The following is a 19,011-nucleotide window of genomic DNA, read 5'->3' on the forward strand; positions in this document are numbered from 1 at the left end:
AAATTATTGATTATGTTGTGGTTAGAAATTTTAGCGCTCATTTTCTAACCGATAACATATAATCATTAAAGACATTAATAATATAACGTTAAAGCAATTGTGCTCGAATTTTGATGCTAAACTGTGTGTATCCATCATTCATGTTAAACAAATTCTGCACTAATAAATTAATTTTTTTTTCTCGGATTAATCTTATTTTGTGCAGAATGTTTTGTATACCTTTGTGTTTCAGTATTTTGAATATCGTGCATTTTGACAAGAAATAAAAGATCTTTGTTTTTTTAAATTAAAATTAAGAGATCCTGATCACGATTATAAGGTTGTAGAAGTATTTGATCCCCGCTTATGGTCGGGAAGTTTATGGATCTTTCGCTTAAGCAATTCGCTAGTATAAGAAATCGGTGATGTAATGAAGGTAACCGAGTAAAGCTATATTTGTAGGTAAGCTGTTAACATGAATGATGTTTCGACAGTCGAGCGACGTTCTCTAGTCGCTTCGTCGCGGCACGACGCTTGCGTGCGATGGCAGTAATTGCTTCTATCATGTTGCAGATCGTGAAAGCCTCGGCGTCATACGTGTCGGTGATACACGCGATGTGTTAAAGCTTTAATATACTGCGCGCCACTTATATCTTCACGTGTGTAGAGGGTTATAGTACTTTTACCGTCAGTCTTCTACACGATTAACAATTTTTCTATTTAAAGAGGCGGAGTTTCACATCAAGTGTGGACAAGTATAGATACCGAAGCATCGATTTACCGAGGCATCTGTTCGCGATGGCTTTATTTAGCCGACGGTATAGGACAGAGTTATAAATATATATTGTTGATATATTAAATATTAAATCGACGTGCTTTACCAAATAAGATAATAAAATAATGACCGAGATAAAACCGTTTGATTGAAAAAATATAATTTTAATCAAGTACTAGCGTTTTCTATATTAAAGTTAAAAATTGAGTTAAAATATTCTTAAACAGAACTACACGAAATCACTTATTATGTTAAAGATAAACATTATGCAAAGATAAATAGCAATATAATATTATGAAATACTTGCCTTAATTATAATACATGGAAAAATCTGCCACTGAACTGTATCTTTCGTCGCTTATCGTTCTCTAACCGCGATCTTGCTTACACCGTCGTTGCTCAACTGTCCGAGCTTTCTAGCGAGCACCTATAACACCAACTGTGACCTATGCACTGATCTTCCTATTGCAACAAACTCTCTTGCGATACGTCTTAGTCTTCCTCCCTCACAATACTCCCCCGTTACGCTGCTTACCCTCCCAGCAGTGAAATATATCAACTTGCGAGCAATTCGTGGAAGCTGCACTCCACCTTTCCTTCGCCTGTTGCATTTTTAAAGAGAGTATACAGTTGCATTATGATCGAAAGTTCGAAAAGAAGGGGACCTCCCTGTCGTCCACGTTCATTATTTCTGGAATTACAGTTTTTTTTGTATAATGTAAGTACAGAAATATTTAATAAATTGTCATTGATCAATGGTCGATGACACAGGTCGCGGGTCGCGTTCGGCTGTCGACCCGCGAGCAAATTTTAGTATGAACAAAGTTATTCGACGTATCGTGATTGATCGGCGAAGCGTTTCCTGTCGCCGAAGAGAAATATGGGGATGACCACACTCAGCCGATTGGTCAGGTTCGGTCTTCACATTTACGGCATACGACCATATGTAGCGTCTACCGTGGTGTTCAGATTGTACTGGATCATAATGCTGAGCATGGCCCAAGTCTTTCAGTATCGATATGTGGTGATGAACATTCACATGGATGACTTCTCCGAGTATATGGATGGAGTGAGCAGTGCAATGGCATCTTCTTTACTCTACATTAAGCTCATTATTCTTTGGACCCATCAACGGTAGGGCATGCAAATTGTGTTACCCGTTTCGTTAACGGCAATTTGTTGAAACTATCTGTCAAAGAAAATATTAAAAAATAATTATTTTATTGATTAATTTTATTATTATTAATATTAAAAAAGACAGAAGGCAAGAATAAAATAAATATTTTGATACAATAAATTTAGTTATAATTATAATAAATATAAATGTTTTTTAAACATTTGTTTTTACTATTATGTAGTCATTATAATTAATAAGTATAATTTATATGATTAAAACAATAAATATACATATAGCTGGCACAAAAATTAATTATTATTAAATTGCGATTTTTTTCTGTCAGTATAAATGTTTTTTTAATAGAATATTTGCGTCGAATTTGTAATTAATTTAATTTCGTAGTAGATAAAAGTAAAATAAGCATTAATGCGAACAGTTCATCTGATCTTCCGTAGAATATTTTCCGATCTATTACAAATAATGTCTTCGGATTGGCAAGATTACACTTTAAACCACTACAGTTCACATGTAATGACGAAAGCGGCGAATCTTGCACGTCGCACTTCGAGATGGATCGTCGGCATGCAAATGGCCTCTGGAACTTTTTATAGTGTTGGCGTACTCGCTAGCAATGCAAATAGTCCAGAGAAATTAGAACCATACGAGCGAGAACTTATTCTGAAGATGGGGCTGCCATTTAACATTAGTACAGATTTTATTTACAAAGCAGTCCAAACTGCTCAATTTTATCATTTGTCTTTGATCTGCTACGGTATTACGATTGTCAATTCCCTTCTCGTCACTCTGGTAAATTTAAATTTGCAATATGTCTTTTCTAAATTGAAGCAAATTCTATTCTTTCTGACCTTTTAAATTAGTTCTCGTGTTAAATAAGATTGTCGATAAATTATGTGTATATATATGTATATATATACATATAATATATATCAGATACTCTTTATGTAGAGCATATGTTTTATACAAGTAAATAATTACTTTAAGTAAATAAATAAGTAAATAATATGTAAAATTATATTTTATATATTTCTTTTTGATGTCTTAAAAAAATAATTTTTTATTTTTCTGAGAGAGATCATGAAGCTATAAATCTTAGATACTTCACGTCTGTGGTCAAATCGATATTCTTCGAGAATGCTTGACAAAAATCTTTTCAAAAAATTCAGCAAATTCAATAAATGAAATTATGATGCAATCGTTGATTAGAAAGCACCAGCGTATTATCGTATTTGCAGAAAATATTGAAACTCTTTATACATACATCGCATTAATGATGCTCTTATCAAACACAATTATTATATGCTGCTTAGGATTTATTATTGTTACCGTAAGTAATATATCTAAAATAACGTTTGATTACGCATCAAATAAAAAACCGTTAATAATTATTAACATTAAAGTCATTTGGAAATTTGGAAGTGTGTGTAATTAATTTTAAACATAATTCTAAATTATTGTTTGGGTATTGGAAATTTCAGTCACTTGACACACCTAATGCTGCAGCGATTTTAGTGAAATCCATGTTATTCTACATTTCAATGAATGTCGAGGCATTTATATACTGCTTTTCAGGCGAATATCTGAGTGCCAAGGTTAGCATTGAAAGAAAAATGACAGTTTCATTAATTCATGGATATTTCGAATGTATATTGCATTTTTTTCTTTCAGAGCAAAATGATTGGAAATGCGGCGTATGATTCTCTCTGGTACGATTTTCCAGCAAAAAAAAGTCGAACTGTACTGTTCCTTATTGTGAGATCGCAGAAAAGATTGACGATCACGAGCGGAAGAATCGTCGACCTTTCTTTGGAGCAATTTACTAGTGTAAGATTTAACTTACGATATTTTTTTGACATTTCTGCAATGTAAAGTTGAAACTCGAATATTTCCACAATCAAGTTAAAAAAATATATTTTTTTTTAATTTTCATATATTAATCATAAAGCGAAAATTTGCTGTTTTATTATATATTATATAATAATAACAACATTTATATTAGAAACAAAATTTATTCTATTCTTACCTCTTAATATTAACTTAATATTAACTATGAAAATAATTTGAACAGCAACAGTTTGTATAACAAGGTTTCTCTTTACATTACGTATATGTTGTATGACTTATCATTTTTTAATATTCCATATACCTATATATATAAATCACATGCGATATTTCAGGTAATAAAAGCATCGTTATCGTACATTTCCGTGCTATTGGCAATGTACTAAAAATAGTTAATGAAATATATGAAATAATTGTAATAATAATATAAAGCAGTAGTAAAAGAATTTAGTAACGAGAGAATAAACAAAATTTGTTCTAAACATTACTATTCCATTATCCTTTCATGAAAGTAATGAAAACTGTTTGCATTTCTTCTCTCGTGCAAGAGCGGGATTATAATCAATAGTGAGAGACTAAAAAGTATATGACAAAAGTTTTTCTTACCTGGGCGAATATTTTTCAAGACACTATTAAGAAGACAAAATCAACTCGTGTTCTTTTTTCTAGAGTTTTCAGTTTGTTCATCTACTGAAAAGATGCTGTTGAAAAAAAAACTTTCGCAATTTCGCTTTCTCTTGGCACTTCCGATCCATATCCTCAAGTCTTGAATTACTTTTCATAGTTGTTGTCGTGCACAAGTTCGCATCTCACGTTGGCGTTTTATCAAATTGTATTTTTTTCTTCTTTACTATATTAGTCTTGAATTTATTCATCCAGTTTTATCGGAAAGAAGTTCGGTTTTGATAAAAGTAATACGAAAGTAATACGAAGTAAATAGTAGATAACATTTTAAAATATATATTATATTTTGACTATGAAAAAGAAAAGATCACTCACAACAATGAACATTTTTTTCTTCGCCAGGTATATTCTGGCGTGTATCGTGTATGCTTTTTTTAATTTGCGACTACTTGCAACGCGACTTATGAGGTTCGCTCAAAGCCTATTGTAGAGAAACATCCCCAGCGATATGTTTACGTCCTTCTCCCTTGCGACGCACTTCCAACAGCGAAACTTTTCAACTTTGCGTTGTGCGGGTCATGGAAGCTGCACTCCCGAGGTTGTTGTATTTTTAAAGAAGGCACGCAGTTATATTGTCCGTGGTCGGAAACTCCGCCGAAGGAAGAAAAGCGGTACCTTCTCAACTTTTTTACGTACCAGATTGCGAGCGTTGCATATAGTTCAAGTCCGTTAAAGTTTACGATACGTGGCGATAGGAATATTTAATGAGTGGTTGTCCGATTGGTCAACGTTCTTCTTGAAAGCTCCACCTCCTCGGATTTTTCAACGTGCAAAATTGTTTGGTGGTAGCATACGTACACCTCGAGCGAACCTCGAGGGCTGTTTTCCTCAGATCTGTTGTTTATGGGAAACATGGAGATGAGTACGGTCAGTCGCGTGGTAAAAATCGGTCTTTGCGCTTGCGGTATCTGGCCATATCTACCGTCAACCGTTTTATTTCGATTGTTTTGGATCGTGATGCTGGGCACAGCTCAATATTTTCAATACCAGTACATTGCAGTACACTTTTCCACCGACAATTTCTCTGACTTAATGGATGGTGTAAGCAGTTCCATGGCGTACAGTCTGCTGTTTATCAAACTCAGTATTTTATGGGCAAATCAACGGTAAGATATACATCACATAAATTTAATTCTGGGTTATATAGTTTATAAAATAAAATAAGATACTTTATTTATGAGTTGTATGATTAAAAATATTACAGATACGGATGCTGTAATATATTAAAAAAAAATAGAATTAGGTAATAATAATCAACCTTAATTTAGTAATAGTGTAGTAATAAAACTTAATAATAATAATAAATTATTAAATGGTTACTAAATAACTAACAATATTGCCTTATTTTTATACTTAATTTGTTACTTTGTCTAATTTGTTAATAAAATTTAGTAACCTAAAAAAGATGTAGATTACTAATATTTTATAACAATATTATACATAAGACTTATATGTCTCATAATATGTTAACTTTAATCTAGGTTTAACTAACTTTTTATTTTTTATCTTTTTCTAAGAATTAGAAAATTAATATTAATTTTTAGACTTAGGAAAAGAGAGAAAGCAAGAAGTTAATCGTGCAAATAAATTTAAATGTGCCTAATTGATGTGTCAAATTCCTGTTAGAACGTTTTCCAACATACTGCAAATGATGGCCATGGACTGGAAGAACTGTGTTTCGACTGACTGCAGTTTGCGCATCACAACCAACAAGGCCAAACTCTCGCACCGTTTCTCAAACTGGATCATCGGTCTTCAACTGACTGCCATAGTTCTGTATAGCTGCGGCGTGCTCGCTGTTAACACCGGTGACGTTCAAAGGATGAATGTGTCCGCGCGGGAACACATCTTGAAGATGAAGCTGCCATTCCAGATTGACACGTCTCCCATTTACATGCTCGTTACAATCCTCGAGTTTCTTCATCTAGTGATGTGTGGCTGTGGGATTTCCTTAGTAAATTCGCTCATCGTCACTCTGGTGAGTTGGTGACGCCACTTAACGGGGTAGAATTACGCGTTTGCTGCTTAATCACTTGAGACGTAGTGAATTCAGTGTAGTTGGAAAATCTGTACTAAATTTAAACATATATTGTATGTCCCAAACTCCACTCAAATTTTTGTGTTAATTTAATATAAAATAAATATGTTAGAAAGCAATAATTTGGAAATATATTTTTATAGTAAAATTAATTATAACATGTCATAAATCTTTTTATTTTATTTTATAGAGATTATATTTCAAAACTACATTATTTGTCCATGTTTATTCGTCAATAAATTATGTTATTTTAACACTAACAAATATTAAATATCAATTTAACACAAAATATTCAAATAACACAAATCATATTATGTTAAACTAACATTTAGATATTTTAGTAAAAAACTAACATTTAGATGTTTTAGTAAAAAAAATTAAATAAGAAACGATTGTGTAATATAAATATAAAAGCATTTTTTACTCTGTAGATACTGCACATTAGTGGTCAAATCGATATTCTTTGTGATTGGCTACTAAACGTTTTTTCCAAAGATATGACGCATATCGTGGATGAGATAACAATGAAGACATTGATAATAAAGCATCAACAAATTATCATGTTTTCGGAAAACATCGAGAACCTTTACACATACATCACGTTGATACTGTTCGTGTCAGATACCCTCATTATATGCTGTCTAGGATTCATTATCGTCACCGTGAGTATTAACATTGATAAAAAGCTTGTTATCCCTCTTTATGAGTTACAAATTTTATCACCAAGCATTGATAGTTTGAAGTAATTGTATCGAATTATCTCGATTCTTCGTGTATGTATTGTTCGATTTTTACGTATATAAAAGGATAGACTACTTTTTAAATTATTATGATTCGATGTTACAGTCAATCGGTACACCTGACGGACCAGCAATCTTAGTGAGGTCCGTATTATTTTACGTTGTGATAAATCTCGAAGCATTTATATATTGTTTCGCGGGTGAATATTTGACCGCCAAGGTTAGGACCGAGAATTCTCCGTACTGATTAGGCTTTAAATATAAAAATTTGAAATTTATCTCTATTTTCTAGAGCCAAATGATCGGAAACGCGGCTTACGATTCTCTCTGGTACGACATTTGTACGATAAAAAAAAGTCGAATTATACTGTTCATAATACTAAGATCGCAAAGACGATTAACTATTACAATCGGCAAAATTATGGATCTCTCTTTGGAACGATTTACTTCCGTAAGATTTCTGCGACATACATTTAAAAAATTTTTAACAGATTCTATACATATTCAAACACAACAATTTTTGAACAATAAAAAAATTTCTATTATTATTAAAGATAAATTTTTTAATAATAAAAATAATTAATTATTATATTAGAAAAAACAGAATTTAACATTTAAAAAATTAATTTTGAATTTAACACTAATTAATCATTAATATTTAATATCATGCATTTATAATACGTTATCATCGATTAATATTATAGGTTGTGAAGGCATCGGCATCATATATTTCTGTCCTATTAGCGATGTACTGAATATTAAGTTGAATCTCGATAATTCATTACAGTTTTATGATAGGCAATAACATAGAATATCAGTATATACCTATAATCATAAAACGAGTAATAAAATAATCTCAGCAGTAACAATATTAAAAGAATTATTATTATTATTATTATTATTTTATATATTACTTTAAATAATATTGCATTTATCTCTGTGTGCGTGCGTGAGCGCGCGCGCGCGTGATAATTTATTAATTATTTTTTTTATGCGTAAAATAAAATATTGATAAAAATATTTATAAAATAAATGCTTCTCTTTCGTGTACTTAGATATTATTTAAGATTTTCATAATAATTTTGTAATATTTAAACGATATTATAATGTCTATAAAACACTATTTTTAAAAAAATTAACATAAGCTTATTAAATTTTATGATGTTCTTTAAAACTTATATTATGCTCGTCGTTTGCGAAGAACGCCACGCTGGTACTGGTACCATAAAACTTCATTCAGCACTTCGTTTTTCCGTCTCCTGCTTCTGGCTTACTTTTCACGATTATTACGTGCAATCCCTGTATCTGATGTACACCGGAGTTTCATCCGAAATCATATGATTTACATATTTTAAGAGAATAAGTTGCAAACGTACATTCGCGTGCACACTTGCCGCATTTACCGTCATACATAAGGAAGAATATCCTTCAATATTGAGGAAAACCAAATCTAGGAAGAGAGAAACTTTCACTTCTGTTCCCTTCCTTAAGAAATTTTCCCCCATTTACGGAAATACAAAAGTTTTCTTATGACCAAGCACGGTTTAACGTTTCGTGTACGCTCGCGTATTGCTATCTGCCATCGCTTGAATTTTTAACGAAAATAACGCAGTGCGCGCTGCACCATCGGTTTCGCCCGGGGTTTTCGAGAGGGAGAGGGTCGGTCACCCGGAAACTTTTTTTCATCGACAATAATACATGCAATCTGTGCATGTGCGATCAAAATATTTAATAAGACGTGGCTTGTGGGAGGGTACCCTCCACTCGTTTCAAGCTTTCAGTTTGTACAGAGACGCTATAGTGTGCACATTGGACGATCGATCAGATGTTTTTCATAACACCGTTTGAAAATTTCTTATCGGAGTCGATGCATGTTAACGGTGCAGAGTAACAGAAAGATAAAAATAACAGAAATATGAAAGTACAAAATACTGTTAGCCAAACGATAGAAATTTGGCTTCGAATTTTTGGCATATGGCCAAATACGTCGTGCGTTTTATTTCGTAGACTATTCTGGAGCGTTGCACTCGCAATCGAGCAAATCTTTCAGTATCGATATGTCGTAAGGAATTTCCATTTGTTTGATTTTTCCGAGATGGTGGATGTTTTAAGTGCGACAATGGCGTATACGATATTTTTTATTAAACTTGTAATTTTTTGGTTTAAACAGCGGTGAGATACAGCACGAAGCGATGCGCACTGTCAATGAAAAATTTACCCAAAACATTATATAATTTAATTGCAGCTATATTAAATTAATTATATAAATTTAGTATTATATTTCTATTACAATTATCGCTATTACAATAATTGCTGTTTAAATAAGTACATTATTTGGCAATTGTTAAATTAAAGACAAATTACTGTAATAAATTAATTAATTATTACTAATTACGCAAAGAGAAAATAAATGGACACGCTAGTAAAGTCATTGTGCAACAATAAATTTTTCATCGATGGTTTGCATAACGTTTCGTTGTGCTATCACGATTATGACCAATGGAAATTGTTCGTAGAACGTTCAACAGGATATTAATGATGATGGCGATCGATTGGGAAAAGTGCTCCACTACAAAATTCAATATGTTTGCGACGACATACAATGCTAAACTGTCGCAGCGCTTTGCTAACATGACGGTGATTTTTTATTCGACAGCTGTAATTCTTTTTAGCAGTAATATCCTCATAAGACTCGCAGACGACGGCAAATCTTCCAATGTTTCTACACGGTTGCTCATTCTACAGATGGATCTGCCGTTTGAAATTAATCAAAGATTCGTATATGAATTAATTATAATTGCTCAATTTCTTCATTTGATAGTGTGTTCTGACGCAATCGGTTTATTAAATGCTCTGCTCATAAATTTGGTCAGTCCTGTTGCACAAAAAGATATTATTATTACTTATATATTATGTATATTTTTATTACGTATAAAATTTTTTGATCAATTATGATATTAGTTGGTACATGGAATATACATGTTCCTATTAAGTACAGTTTTATTAGCGGTTTTAATTTATACCGCTTTTAGATTTAAAAGATTTTGTACTATACAAATTTAATATAGGTACATTAAAATAATTTAAAAAATTTCAATTAAGGAATTGAGAGAAAATTTATATTTTAGATATTGCATATAGGTGGTCAAATCGATATTCTTCGTGTGAATTTGACGGAAATTTTTTCAAAGAAAAAGAAGAACAGTCTAAATAATTTTATAGTAGAAGAAGTAATCAAGAAACACCAAAAAATCATTATCTTTTCACAGTGCATTGAAGATCTGTATTCTTATATTGCGTTGGTGTTATTCATATCGGATACTCTGATTATCTGCTGCTTGGGTTTTACAATTGTTACGGTAAATAATTTTGATAAATTTTGCGATAAAAAGGAATATACTCTATAGAAATCATTGTTAAATTTGTAGTATAAAAAAAGTATTAATTTGCACTTTTAATCATTTATCACTTTATTATTTTTCCATTGCTCTTAGGACGTTTCTTAATATTCCAGTCGGTCGGTCAACCCGATGCTACGAAAATGATAATCAAGAATATTTTATTTTATCTCGCTATGAATATGGAAGCGTTCATATTTTGTTTCGCCGGAGAATACTTAAGCTCTAAGGTCAGACATTGGGACGAATGTTGTTCACGATAAATAAGTAGAATATAATTGCTTTTAAAAGCTACGTTATTCAATAGAGCAAAAGCATTGGAGATGCTGCATACGATTCCCTATGGTATGAATCAGATTCCAGAGACAGTCAAGTTATACAATTTTTGATTATGAGGTCACAAAATCAATTGACTATTACAATTGGAAAGATAATGAATTTGTCTTTAGAACGATTTGGTAGTGTAAGTCTATTTTAGATTTTATACCTAAAAAGTTTTTTTTAGTAGAGATTTTATGTTAAAGCTTTTGCCCTGTCAATAATAATCTTTGATTAATAATAAAAAAAAAAAATTGTTTTTCTATCTATATTCTATATCTACTATGTATTATTTCTTTAAAAAAATATATGTATAAATAGAATTTTATTATTAATTATTTTTCGTAACATGTGTAATACATTATTAATACAAAATAATTATATATATTTGTAAGCAACGTTATATATATTTGCTGCAATATTTACATTGTTACGTTATTATTAAAACGAGTAAATTGACTTTTTATACGAGTGCATTAGATTTTTAAATATTTACGATTTCTACATTAATATTTTTATAATTAATTAATTAATACTTTTGCAGATTGTAAAGGCTTCAGCCTCCTATATATCGGTCTTACTCGCAATGTATTAAAGCAAAACTGCATTCTACTTACATCAAATTTCTAATGGGTGTTAACAACTGATTATTATTTAGTTGCAAAAAATTTGTACATGAATTAAAGGCGATAAAAGTTGCAGCATTACTTATTGTTCTCTTCCATGTGCGTCACAAACTTGCACTTGCGTGTATGCGTTTTGTCGAAAGTAAGAATAAAATCGAGACTGCCCAGACGGTAGATCGATAACTCGAGATACGCAATGTTTATTAAATGAGGTCGAACAATGCAACCCCGTGTTGCTTTTTTTTCTCCCTAGCATTGTTCGCTCCACTTCACGAGTCCCGATAATTTTTCTTTTATTTTCTGCAACTTCCATTTAAACATTATACACTTGCTCCGGGCACGACGTTTTGCATTTTTAAGCTTTGTAATTCACTGCTATTGCGTTACCTTGACAGAGAAAGAGAGAAAGAGAGAGAGAGAGAGAGGGAGAGAGAGAGAGAGAGAGAGAGAGAGAGAGAGAGAGAGAGAGAGAGAGAGAGAGAGAGAGAGAGAGAGAGAGAGAGAGAGAGAGAGAGAGAGAGAGAGAGAGAGAGAGAGAGAGAGAGGGGTGAAGTAAGGTGGGGAGAACAAAGCAAGAGAGCGAATTCAAAGCAAGAGAGTAAATTTTTTTTATCTTCCTACAATTTTATAATTATACATCTATAGTTATAATCGAGAGTCTTATGTTTGATACCCAAGTGAATATATAATGATTAATCGTTTTCCCGGTCAACTTATGTGCTTTTTCTGTGTTTTAATCTTGAAAGAGTCATTTTACGATACTCCTTGGTTAAAGAAACGTGCAGAGCCTGCCGAGTATGTTCAGGCTTTATTAAATATAATCGTTGATTCTTCTTTTTCTCAATAATGAAAATAACAACTACGAACACGATATGCTTCTCTATAAAATTTGTTCTTCGTATCTTCGGCATCTGGCCCGATGTATCGTGTTCCGTTTTACGCAGATTGTTCTGGCTTGCGACGTTAATCGTCGCTCAAATTTGTCAGTATGCTTACATTGTGTTGCACTATCGCACCGATGAACTGATGGATGTGATGGACAATTTGAGCAGTTCTTTGGCATACAGCCTGTTACTTTTTAAATTGATTATTTTCTGGGCCCATCAACGGTGAGATCAGCACGATTATTGTTGATATCTAAATCATTTTTCTTTTTCACGCAATACAAGTATCGAATAGTAAATTTCAACCATTATTCAAACATTATTCAGAAATCGCTTTTTTTTTGGAGTAGAAACTTACGTGATATCTTGACGATGATAGCCGCGGATTGGAAAGAAAGTGCGAAAGATCCATTCAGCATGCACATGACAACGAATATGGCTAATCTCTCACATCGCGTTTCGAATGCAATTATCGGCCTTCACATGGCCGCCGTGGTGACCTATAGTCTTGGCGTAGTTTTGTCCAATACCGAGGCTGATAATTTTAATATGTCAACTACTCCTGTTCGACAGCTTATCCTGAGGATGGAATTTCCCTTTGACAGCAACAGCTCACCCGTACACGAGTTCGTAATGATAGGGCAATTTTTTCATCTGGTAACACAAGCCTGCGCGATTGACGTGCTGAACGCTTTAATTATGACGTTGGTAAGTCCTAAGATTTATTGCTAAATTTTAAGATAATTTTACGTAAAATCATTGTTAACATAATTTACTCTTTGTTATAAATCTTGATAATTAAAAAATAAATACAATTTTAATGTTAATTCTAAAAATTAAAATTTGACAATAAATGTAAAAATCCAATCGGCTCTAACAAATAAATATAGAAAAATAATGATCAATGCTAATAAGAACCAATTTTAAATGGTATTTTAGTTTATTATTATTTGCATAAATTAATAATAGTTTAAAATTATTTACTGTATTATGCTAGAAACTATATTATTGATTTATGCAATTGGCAAAAATTGAAATACAAACCATATAAAATTAATAAATATTGTATAATTAATAAATATTTACTGTAAATATTCTAGAATCACATATACACAAAATAAAATAAAAAATATAATATAATTATATTATATATATATATATATATATATATATATATATATATATAATTTTTTATTAAAAGATTTTTATTTAAACATTTTTTTCCAGCTTAACTAACACTTGCATGTATCTATATGTGTGTTTAGTTTTTTGATACTTTATAAAATATTGTAAGGCTTACCTCAATATTATCAATTATTTTTGTTTCGTTGCAATTTTTAGGTATTTCACGTTGGCGGTCAAATCGATATTTTACGGGAACGGTTGACAAACGTTTTTTCCAGAAAGAACGTGCACGATTTAACCAGAATCGCAATTAATAATCTGATAGGAAAACATCAAAAGATTATTTTATATATAGAAAATGTTGAGAGCCTTTATTGTTACATCGCGTTGATGCAATTTATATCGAATACTTTAATTATTTGCTCCCTAGGATTTGTTATCGTTATCGTGAGTAAAATCGAGAAGTATTAATAAGAAATTAATTTTTATAAATAATTTCGTAACTTTCAGCTAGCAATGTATTACTTACAGAGATATACAAAATATTTAGAATACAAGTTTTGACTAGAAATAAAGAAAACTAAATTCTTAATAATATAGTTAAAATGCTAAGAAGCTAAATAATTAATTTAAATTTTAAATGAGAAAGTGTTCCAACATTGTATTAGCTAATCGTTCAACGATGTTATTTTCCATATTAATATTAAAAAAAATTTGTTAGAAAAAAAAATCGTAATTGCACGACGGTTGTAAAGGGCTGGTAGGATTTGTAAAGGTGTGAAAAGAATGTAAAGAGTATTAATACAAATGATGTTGTAGTCAATAAACGGTCCAGACAGTTCCACAATATTGGTGAAGACTCTACTGTTTTACATCGTCATGAACCTCGAGGCTTTCAGTTTTTGTTTTGCCGGGGAATACTTAAGTACAAAGGTTAGAGTAATAATATTAATTCAACAACTTGATTTCATAATTTAGTCTTTTAAAATAGTCGAATATAACGTTTCATTGCAACAAATGACACTTATTAATGCTTATAAATAATATTTATAAACTTTAATTTTTTATTGGAAGCAACTTTAATTTTTTTCAACAAGCATAATACTTGGATTTTTATATTTAAGCCTTAACGACTATAGTAAAAATTAAATAACGGTTGGCTGTTGCTTACTCACATTTTACGTAACAAATAAATTGAGTGTTTTTAAAATAATTTTTCTGCTATATTCGGCTGTAGAGTCAACATATCGCAGACGCGGCTTATGGATCTTTTTGGTATGATATGCATGTAAACGAGAGTCAAATGATATCATTTCTAATATTGAGATCGCAAAAACGATTAACAGTTACAATCGGAAAAATTATGGATCTATCATTGGAACGTTTTACCAGTGTAAGATAAAAAAAATTTCATTGTATTTGTTGTATTTCTACAAGTATTTTATCCTTTCTCTATGATTATCATTATTACAGATTGTAAAAGCGTCTGCGTCTTATGTATCTGTGCTACTTGCCATGTCCTGAATAAAGAATTAAATGGTTAGTTATAAAGAATTGTAAACATTAATATTTAAAAAAATTGAAAGAAATAATATTTAGGCCTACAGTTTTACATTTTATACATTCTTACATTTTATACATTCTGTCGTTTTCTCTGCCATTTTATTATCACTCATATCTTATTAATAATGCGCGCAATGAAAAACATGTATTATATTTTTATTATTTTATATTTTATATTCCTATTCTATATTTTACTCTTCTTTAATTATTTATTTTTTCCAACCCATTTTGTTGCGCACATTTATTTTTATTTATTTCATTTATAATTTTTTCCGGTTTTCTTGTTTCTCTCTCTCTCTCTCTCTCTCTCTCCTATCATTTTACCTCTGTTATTTGTTTATATATACTTTTATATTTTCTACTATCTTTTTTACATATAGCTCGTATTTCTATTTTTTTCTTTTTGTATTTTTCAACGCTTACGTTCCGCCATTCTTTACAACTTATCCTTGCCTTATTAAAGATCTTAGCAATCCTGTTTTTAATATCTTGGTGTACCTCGATTATTTCATGATTATTTAATTTCCTATTTTATTAATTGTGTTATTTTTTTGAGTACAATATTACATATAATAGACTTTTATTATATTATATAATTATATATTATATTAACTATTAGTATTAATTTTAAATTATTTTTTTTGCATTCTCCGCAATTTATCATAGATGCATATTATCATAGAAAACAAATAATATTGTTACAGATTGTAAGATTTAACTTACTACTACATCACGATTTTACTTTCGTTCGAAATAAACAACATTAGCAGTAGAAAAAATTTGCATACAAATCAAAATAAATAATAATCAATATTTCTCACCATTTCGATGTTACTTACTACTCTGTTGTCTGTCAAGTGCATTAGTGTACTTGCACGCGCGCTTTCGTCGAAAGTCAGAAGAAACTTGGAAGAAAAATCAATAATGTGAAATCTACATAAAGTTGTGTTAAATGAAATCGAACAAAGTGAGCCTATGGTTTTTTCCCTTTCTTTTTTTTCTCCTCCTCTCTGTCTCTCTTACATCTTCGCTCATTATTCTCTCTTCGAGTTTCATCGATTTCTATTCGGACTTTACACACTTTCTGCCTGCACAGCGTCTTGCATTTTAAATGTATTACTTTTTATTGCGTCGGTTACGTAGGAAACGACAAGCAGAAAGAGGGAAGAAAGATAAAGATTCGTCCGCACAAATATTCTTTTTTCCTCTTTTTCATCGTATCTCGATTTTCTCGTATTTGAAACCATGACAGTTTATAATCATGAACATAATAATTGCACTTGATTTTCCTCGAACATACGATCTTTACGTAGGCTGAAAACTCTTCTGATCACTATTATAAATTTAATATTCGATGTGTGTTTGCGTGTTGCACATCTACGTTTGCTTGAATTTTTAAAGCAAATTGCTTATTGCTTGACCGATCGGTAGAGTCATCGATTTGAGAGGTACTCTTTTCATTTTTTTTCCTACGAGCGTTACAGTAGGAAAGCCACAGCAATTGCATGTGAAATTTAAATCTACATGCAAATATTTAATAATTGTGAGGAGACTAGAATGTGTTCTTTGTTTTGCCTTCTGTTCAAGATTTTCATTTTGTGCCGTGAAGCTCAGTGCTATACATCGTACAAATAATCAGTTTTATTCAATAATGTGATACTCCTTTTTTTAAAACAAAGACAATAGTGGTCGGAAATAAGAAAAGTGAAAACAAGAAAAATATGAAAAAAACACCTATAAGTACCATTAACCGAGCTATAGAAATTCCGCTTCGAATTTTTGGTATCTGGCCAGGATCATCATACATTCCATTCTGTAGACTATTTTGGACGATTGCAATAGCGGCAACTCAATCTTTTCAATATCGATATGTTATTAAGCACTTATATACTGTCGATCTGTCCGATCTGATGGAGTGCTTAGGTGCTACTTTGAGTTTTACCCAATTTTTTTTTAAAATCATCAATTTTTGGGTCAATCAGCGGTGAGCTGATTGCAATACTACAAATAACAATAGATATAATTTTAATGTTATTAGCAATATTTTTACAAAGAATAGGACTATATTTTTCTTAATTATATAATAAATGGATAAAGTTATAACGTAATACAAATTCCTGCATATGTAGTTTTAAAAAATTAATGTTCCTTTCATTGTAATGATCTATAAACTCGTTCGTAGAACATTCGACAAAATATTGGCGATGATGGCAATGGATTGGAAGAAAAGCAATAATACTGATTTTAGTACACGTGCGATAATCAGAAAAGCCATTTTATCGCATAATATTTCTAATTTATGCTTTGGTAGTGTTATAATAGTCGTAACATTGTATTCGGCTAGCATTTTCACTTATAACTCGTTCAATCTAGATGAAACTGATATATCCATGCGACCGCTTATTTTAAAGATGGATTTTCCATTTAGCGGTGATACACGATTTGTTTATGAATTAATATTGCTCTCACAAATTCTTTGTACAGTACTCGCTGGCTGTGGCAATGTCATGCTGAACACTCTCCTTATTGTCTTGGTGAGCGAATTAAAATTGTATGAAATGTTTTGTTTTAAAATTTTGTGATAATTGTTTTCACTTTAAAGCATCTTTAAACCATGTAATCATATTCTTACGCGTTATGCATAATTACTGCAATTAAAATAAATCAAAATAAAATCAAGTTTTCGAAATCTTTCAGGTATTACATTTAGCTGGCCAAATTGAGATTCTCAGTAAATGGATAACAGATATTATTTCAGAGGAAGACGAATATACATTAAACTTAACAACAATAAGAAAAATAATTAAAAAACATCAGAATATTATTACTTTTTCAAAAAATATCGAAAATATATTTTCCGATATTGCGTTGGTACTGTTCGTATCAGACACTCTGAGTATCTGTGCTCTCAGTTTTGTACTTGTTACGGTATGTAATCATAATAAGTAGTAAGTAAACGTAATGCGACTCATCGCTAAAAGATCAAAAATTCAATAAAAAAAATTTTAAAAGTCAAAAGTTAAACAAATGATTAAATTGTATAATTTCACATTTGTTTAATGGTTGCGGGCACAGCGAAGAACTTGTTATTAAAGATCTTAATATCATACAGTATTCCGTACAAAGTATTATTTTTAATATCTCAGTCAATTGGAAGGCCCGATACTGCTACAATTGTAATGAAAACTCTTGGATTTTATTTCGTAATAAATTTTGAAGTATTCATGTTTTGTTTAGCTGGAGAATACTTAAGCTCTAAGGTTAGTATTAACATTTGTGATATGTCCAATTATTATTAAATAAATTTCTAATTTTTCTTTTTAATCCTTAACTCTTGGTATATAGAGTAAAGTAATCGGAGACGCTGCATACTGTTCCCGTTGGTATCAATGCAGATTTCAAGACAGTCGGATTATCTTGTTTCTGATAATGAGATCACAAAACCAAATGACGATTACAGTTGGGAAATTCATGGATCTTTCCTTCGAACGATTTGTCAGTGTAAGAACAATATCAAAATAGTTTTTTCTAAAAGTGCTTTTAATTTTGATATAAAAACACGGTATATAAAATCTCAATCTATTATTTACAATGCTTTATAATAAAGAAATATTATACATATTTTCTTATGTAATGTTATTGCATTTGCATATGCTAATTTATTAACAAATCCATAATATTGTTATAGATTATGAAAGCTTCAGCATCCTATGTATCAGTTATGCTAGCATTATATTGAAGAAAATGTAAGTGAATAATACAATAACTGTAATAAAAACACATAAGTGTTAAGTATATTATATAAAAAATATCAAATAAAAAATATTTTATTGTAATAGTACTTATTGTAATCACATATTTTGTTTGTCTTTTACTTCTGTTTTCTATATATTTTTAAATTTTT

The 19,011-nt window shown here is 30.8% G+C and overlaps 5 protein-coding genes and 1 long non-coding RNA gene across 7 annotated transcripts; 5 read left to right on the forward strand and 1 right to left on the reverse strand.

The window, feature by feature from the left end:
• The first annotated feature begins 949 nt into the window (after positions 1 to 949).
• On the forward strand, positions 950 to 4,640 carry LOC105831261 (odorant receptor 22c). The gene is made up of 6 exons (XM_012671264.3): positions 950 to 1,888; positions 2,327 to 2,678; positions 2,986 to 3,216; positions 3,368 to 3,481; positions 3,558 to 3,713; positions 4,067 to 4,640. The coding sequence occupies exons 1-6, from the start codon at positions 1,635 to 1,637 to the stop codon at positions 4,115 to 4,117; spliced, it is 1,158 nt and encodes a 385-aa protein (XP_012526718.1). The 5' UTR covers positions 950 to 1,634; the 3' UTR covers positions 4,118 to 4,640.
• Positions 4,641 to 4,663: 23 nt separating this feature from the next.
• LOC105831257 (odorant receptor 4) lies at positions 4,664 to 8,103 on the forward strand. The gene is made up of 6 exons (XM_012671259.3): positions 4,664 to 5,521; positions 6,042 to 6,393; positions 6,885 to 7,115; positions 7,300 to 7,413; positions 7,486 to 7,644; positions 7,898 to 8,103. Exons 1-6 carry the CDS (start codon positions 5,259 to 5,261, stop codon positions 7,946 to 7,948), a joined length of 1,170 nt encoding a protein of 389 aa, XP_012526713.1. The 5' UTR covers positions 4,664 to 5,258; the 3' UTR covers positions 7,949 to 8,103.
• A 116-nt stretch (positions 8,104 to 8,219) lies between these two features.
• On the forward strand, positions 8,220 to 11,960 carry LOC105831259 (odorant receptor 85b). Its single transcript, XM_012671261.3, has 6 exons — positions 8,220 to 9,365; positions 9,710 to 10,061; positions 10,322 to 10,552; positions 10,708 to 10,821; positions 10,899 to 11,054; positions 11,454 to 11,960. The coding sequence occupies exons 1-6, from the start codon at positions 9,109 to 9,111 to the stop codon at positions 11,502 to 11,504; spliced, it is 1,161 nt and encodes a 386-aa protein (XP_012526715.1). The 5' UTR covers positions 8,220 to 9,108; the 3' UTR covers positions 11,505 to 11,960.
• Positions 11,961 to 12,127: 167 nt separating this feature from the next.
• Positions 12,128 to 12,859, reverse strand: LOC118645091. Its single transcript, XR_004962840.1, has 2 exons — positions 12,778 to 12,859; positions 12,128 to 12,685 (listed from the first exon to the last, which is right to left on the reverse strand). It is a non-coding gene; the product is annotated as an uncharacterized LOC118645091 (long non-coding RNA).
• Positions 12,682 to 15,282, forward strand: LOC105831256 (odorant receptor Or2). Its single transcript, XM_028189158.2, has 5 exons — positions 12,682 to 13,127; positions 13,761 to 13,991; positions 14,364 to 14,477; positions 14,782 to 14,937; positions 15,018 to 15,282. Exons 1-5 carry the CDS (start codon positions 12,792 to 12,794, stop codon positions 15,066 to 15,068), a joined length of 888 nt encoding a protein of 295 aa, XP_028044959.1. The 5' UTR covers positions 12,682 to 12,791; the 3' UTR covers positions 15,069 to 15,282.
• Positions 15,283 to 15,438: 156 nt separating this feature from the next.
• Positions 15,439 to 18,889, forward strand: LOC105831258 (odorant receptor 4). 2 transcript variants are annotated; one of them, XM_012671260.3, is made up of 6 exons: positions 15,439 to 17,091; positions 17,290 to 17,641; positions 17,805 to 18,035; positions 18,254 to 18,367; positions 18,453 to 18,608; positions 18,796 to 18,889. In XM_012671260.3, exons 1-6 carry the CDS (start codon positions 16,829 to 16,831, stop codon positions 18,844 to 18,846), a joined length of 1,167 nt encoding a protein of 388 aa, XP_012526714.1. In that variant the 5' UTR covers positions 15,439 to 16,828; the 3' UTR covers positions 18,847 to 18,889. The 2 variants fall into 2 exon arrangements, with proteins under 2 accessions (XP_012526714.1, XP_036141351.1); XM_036285458.1 differs by having other exon boundaries at positions 18,220 to 18,884.
• The last annotated feature ends 122 nt before the right edge of the window (positions 18,890 to 19,011 follow it).

Source organism: Monomorium pharaonis, chromosome 4 (assembly GCF_013373865.1).
Source record: "Monomorium pharaonis isolate MP-MQ-018 chromosome 4, ASM1337386v2, whole genome shotgun sequence".
Lineage (NCBI taxonomy): Eukaryota > Metazoa > Arthropoda > Insecta > Hymenoptera > Formicidae > Monomorium > Monomorium pharaonis.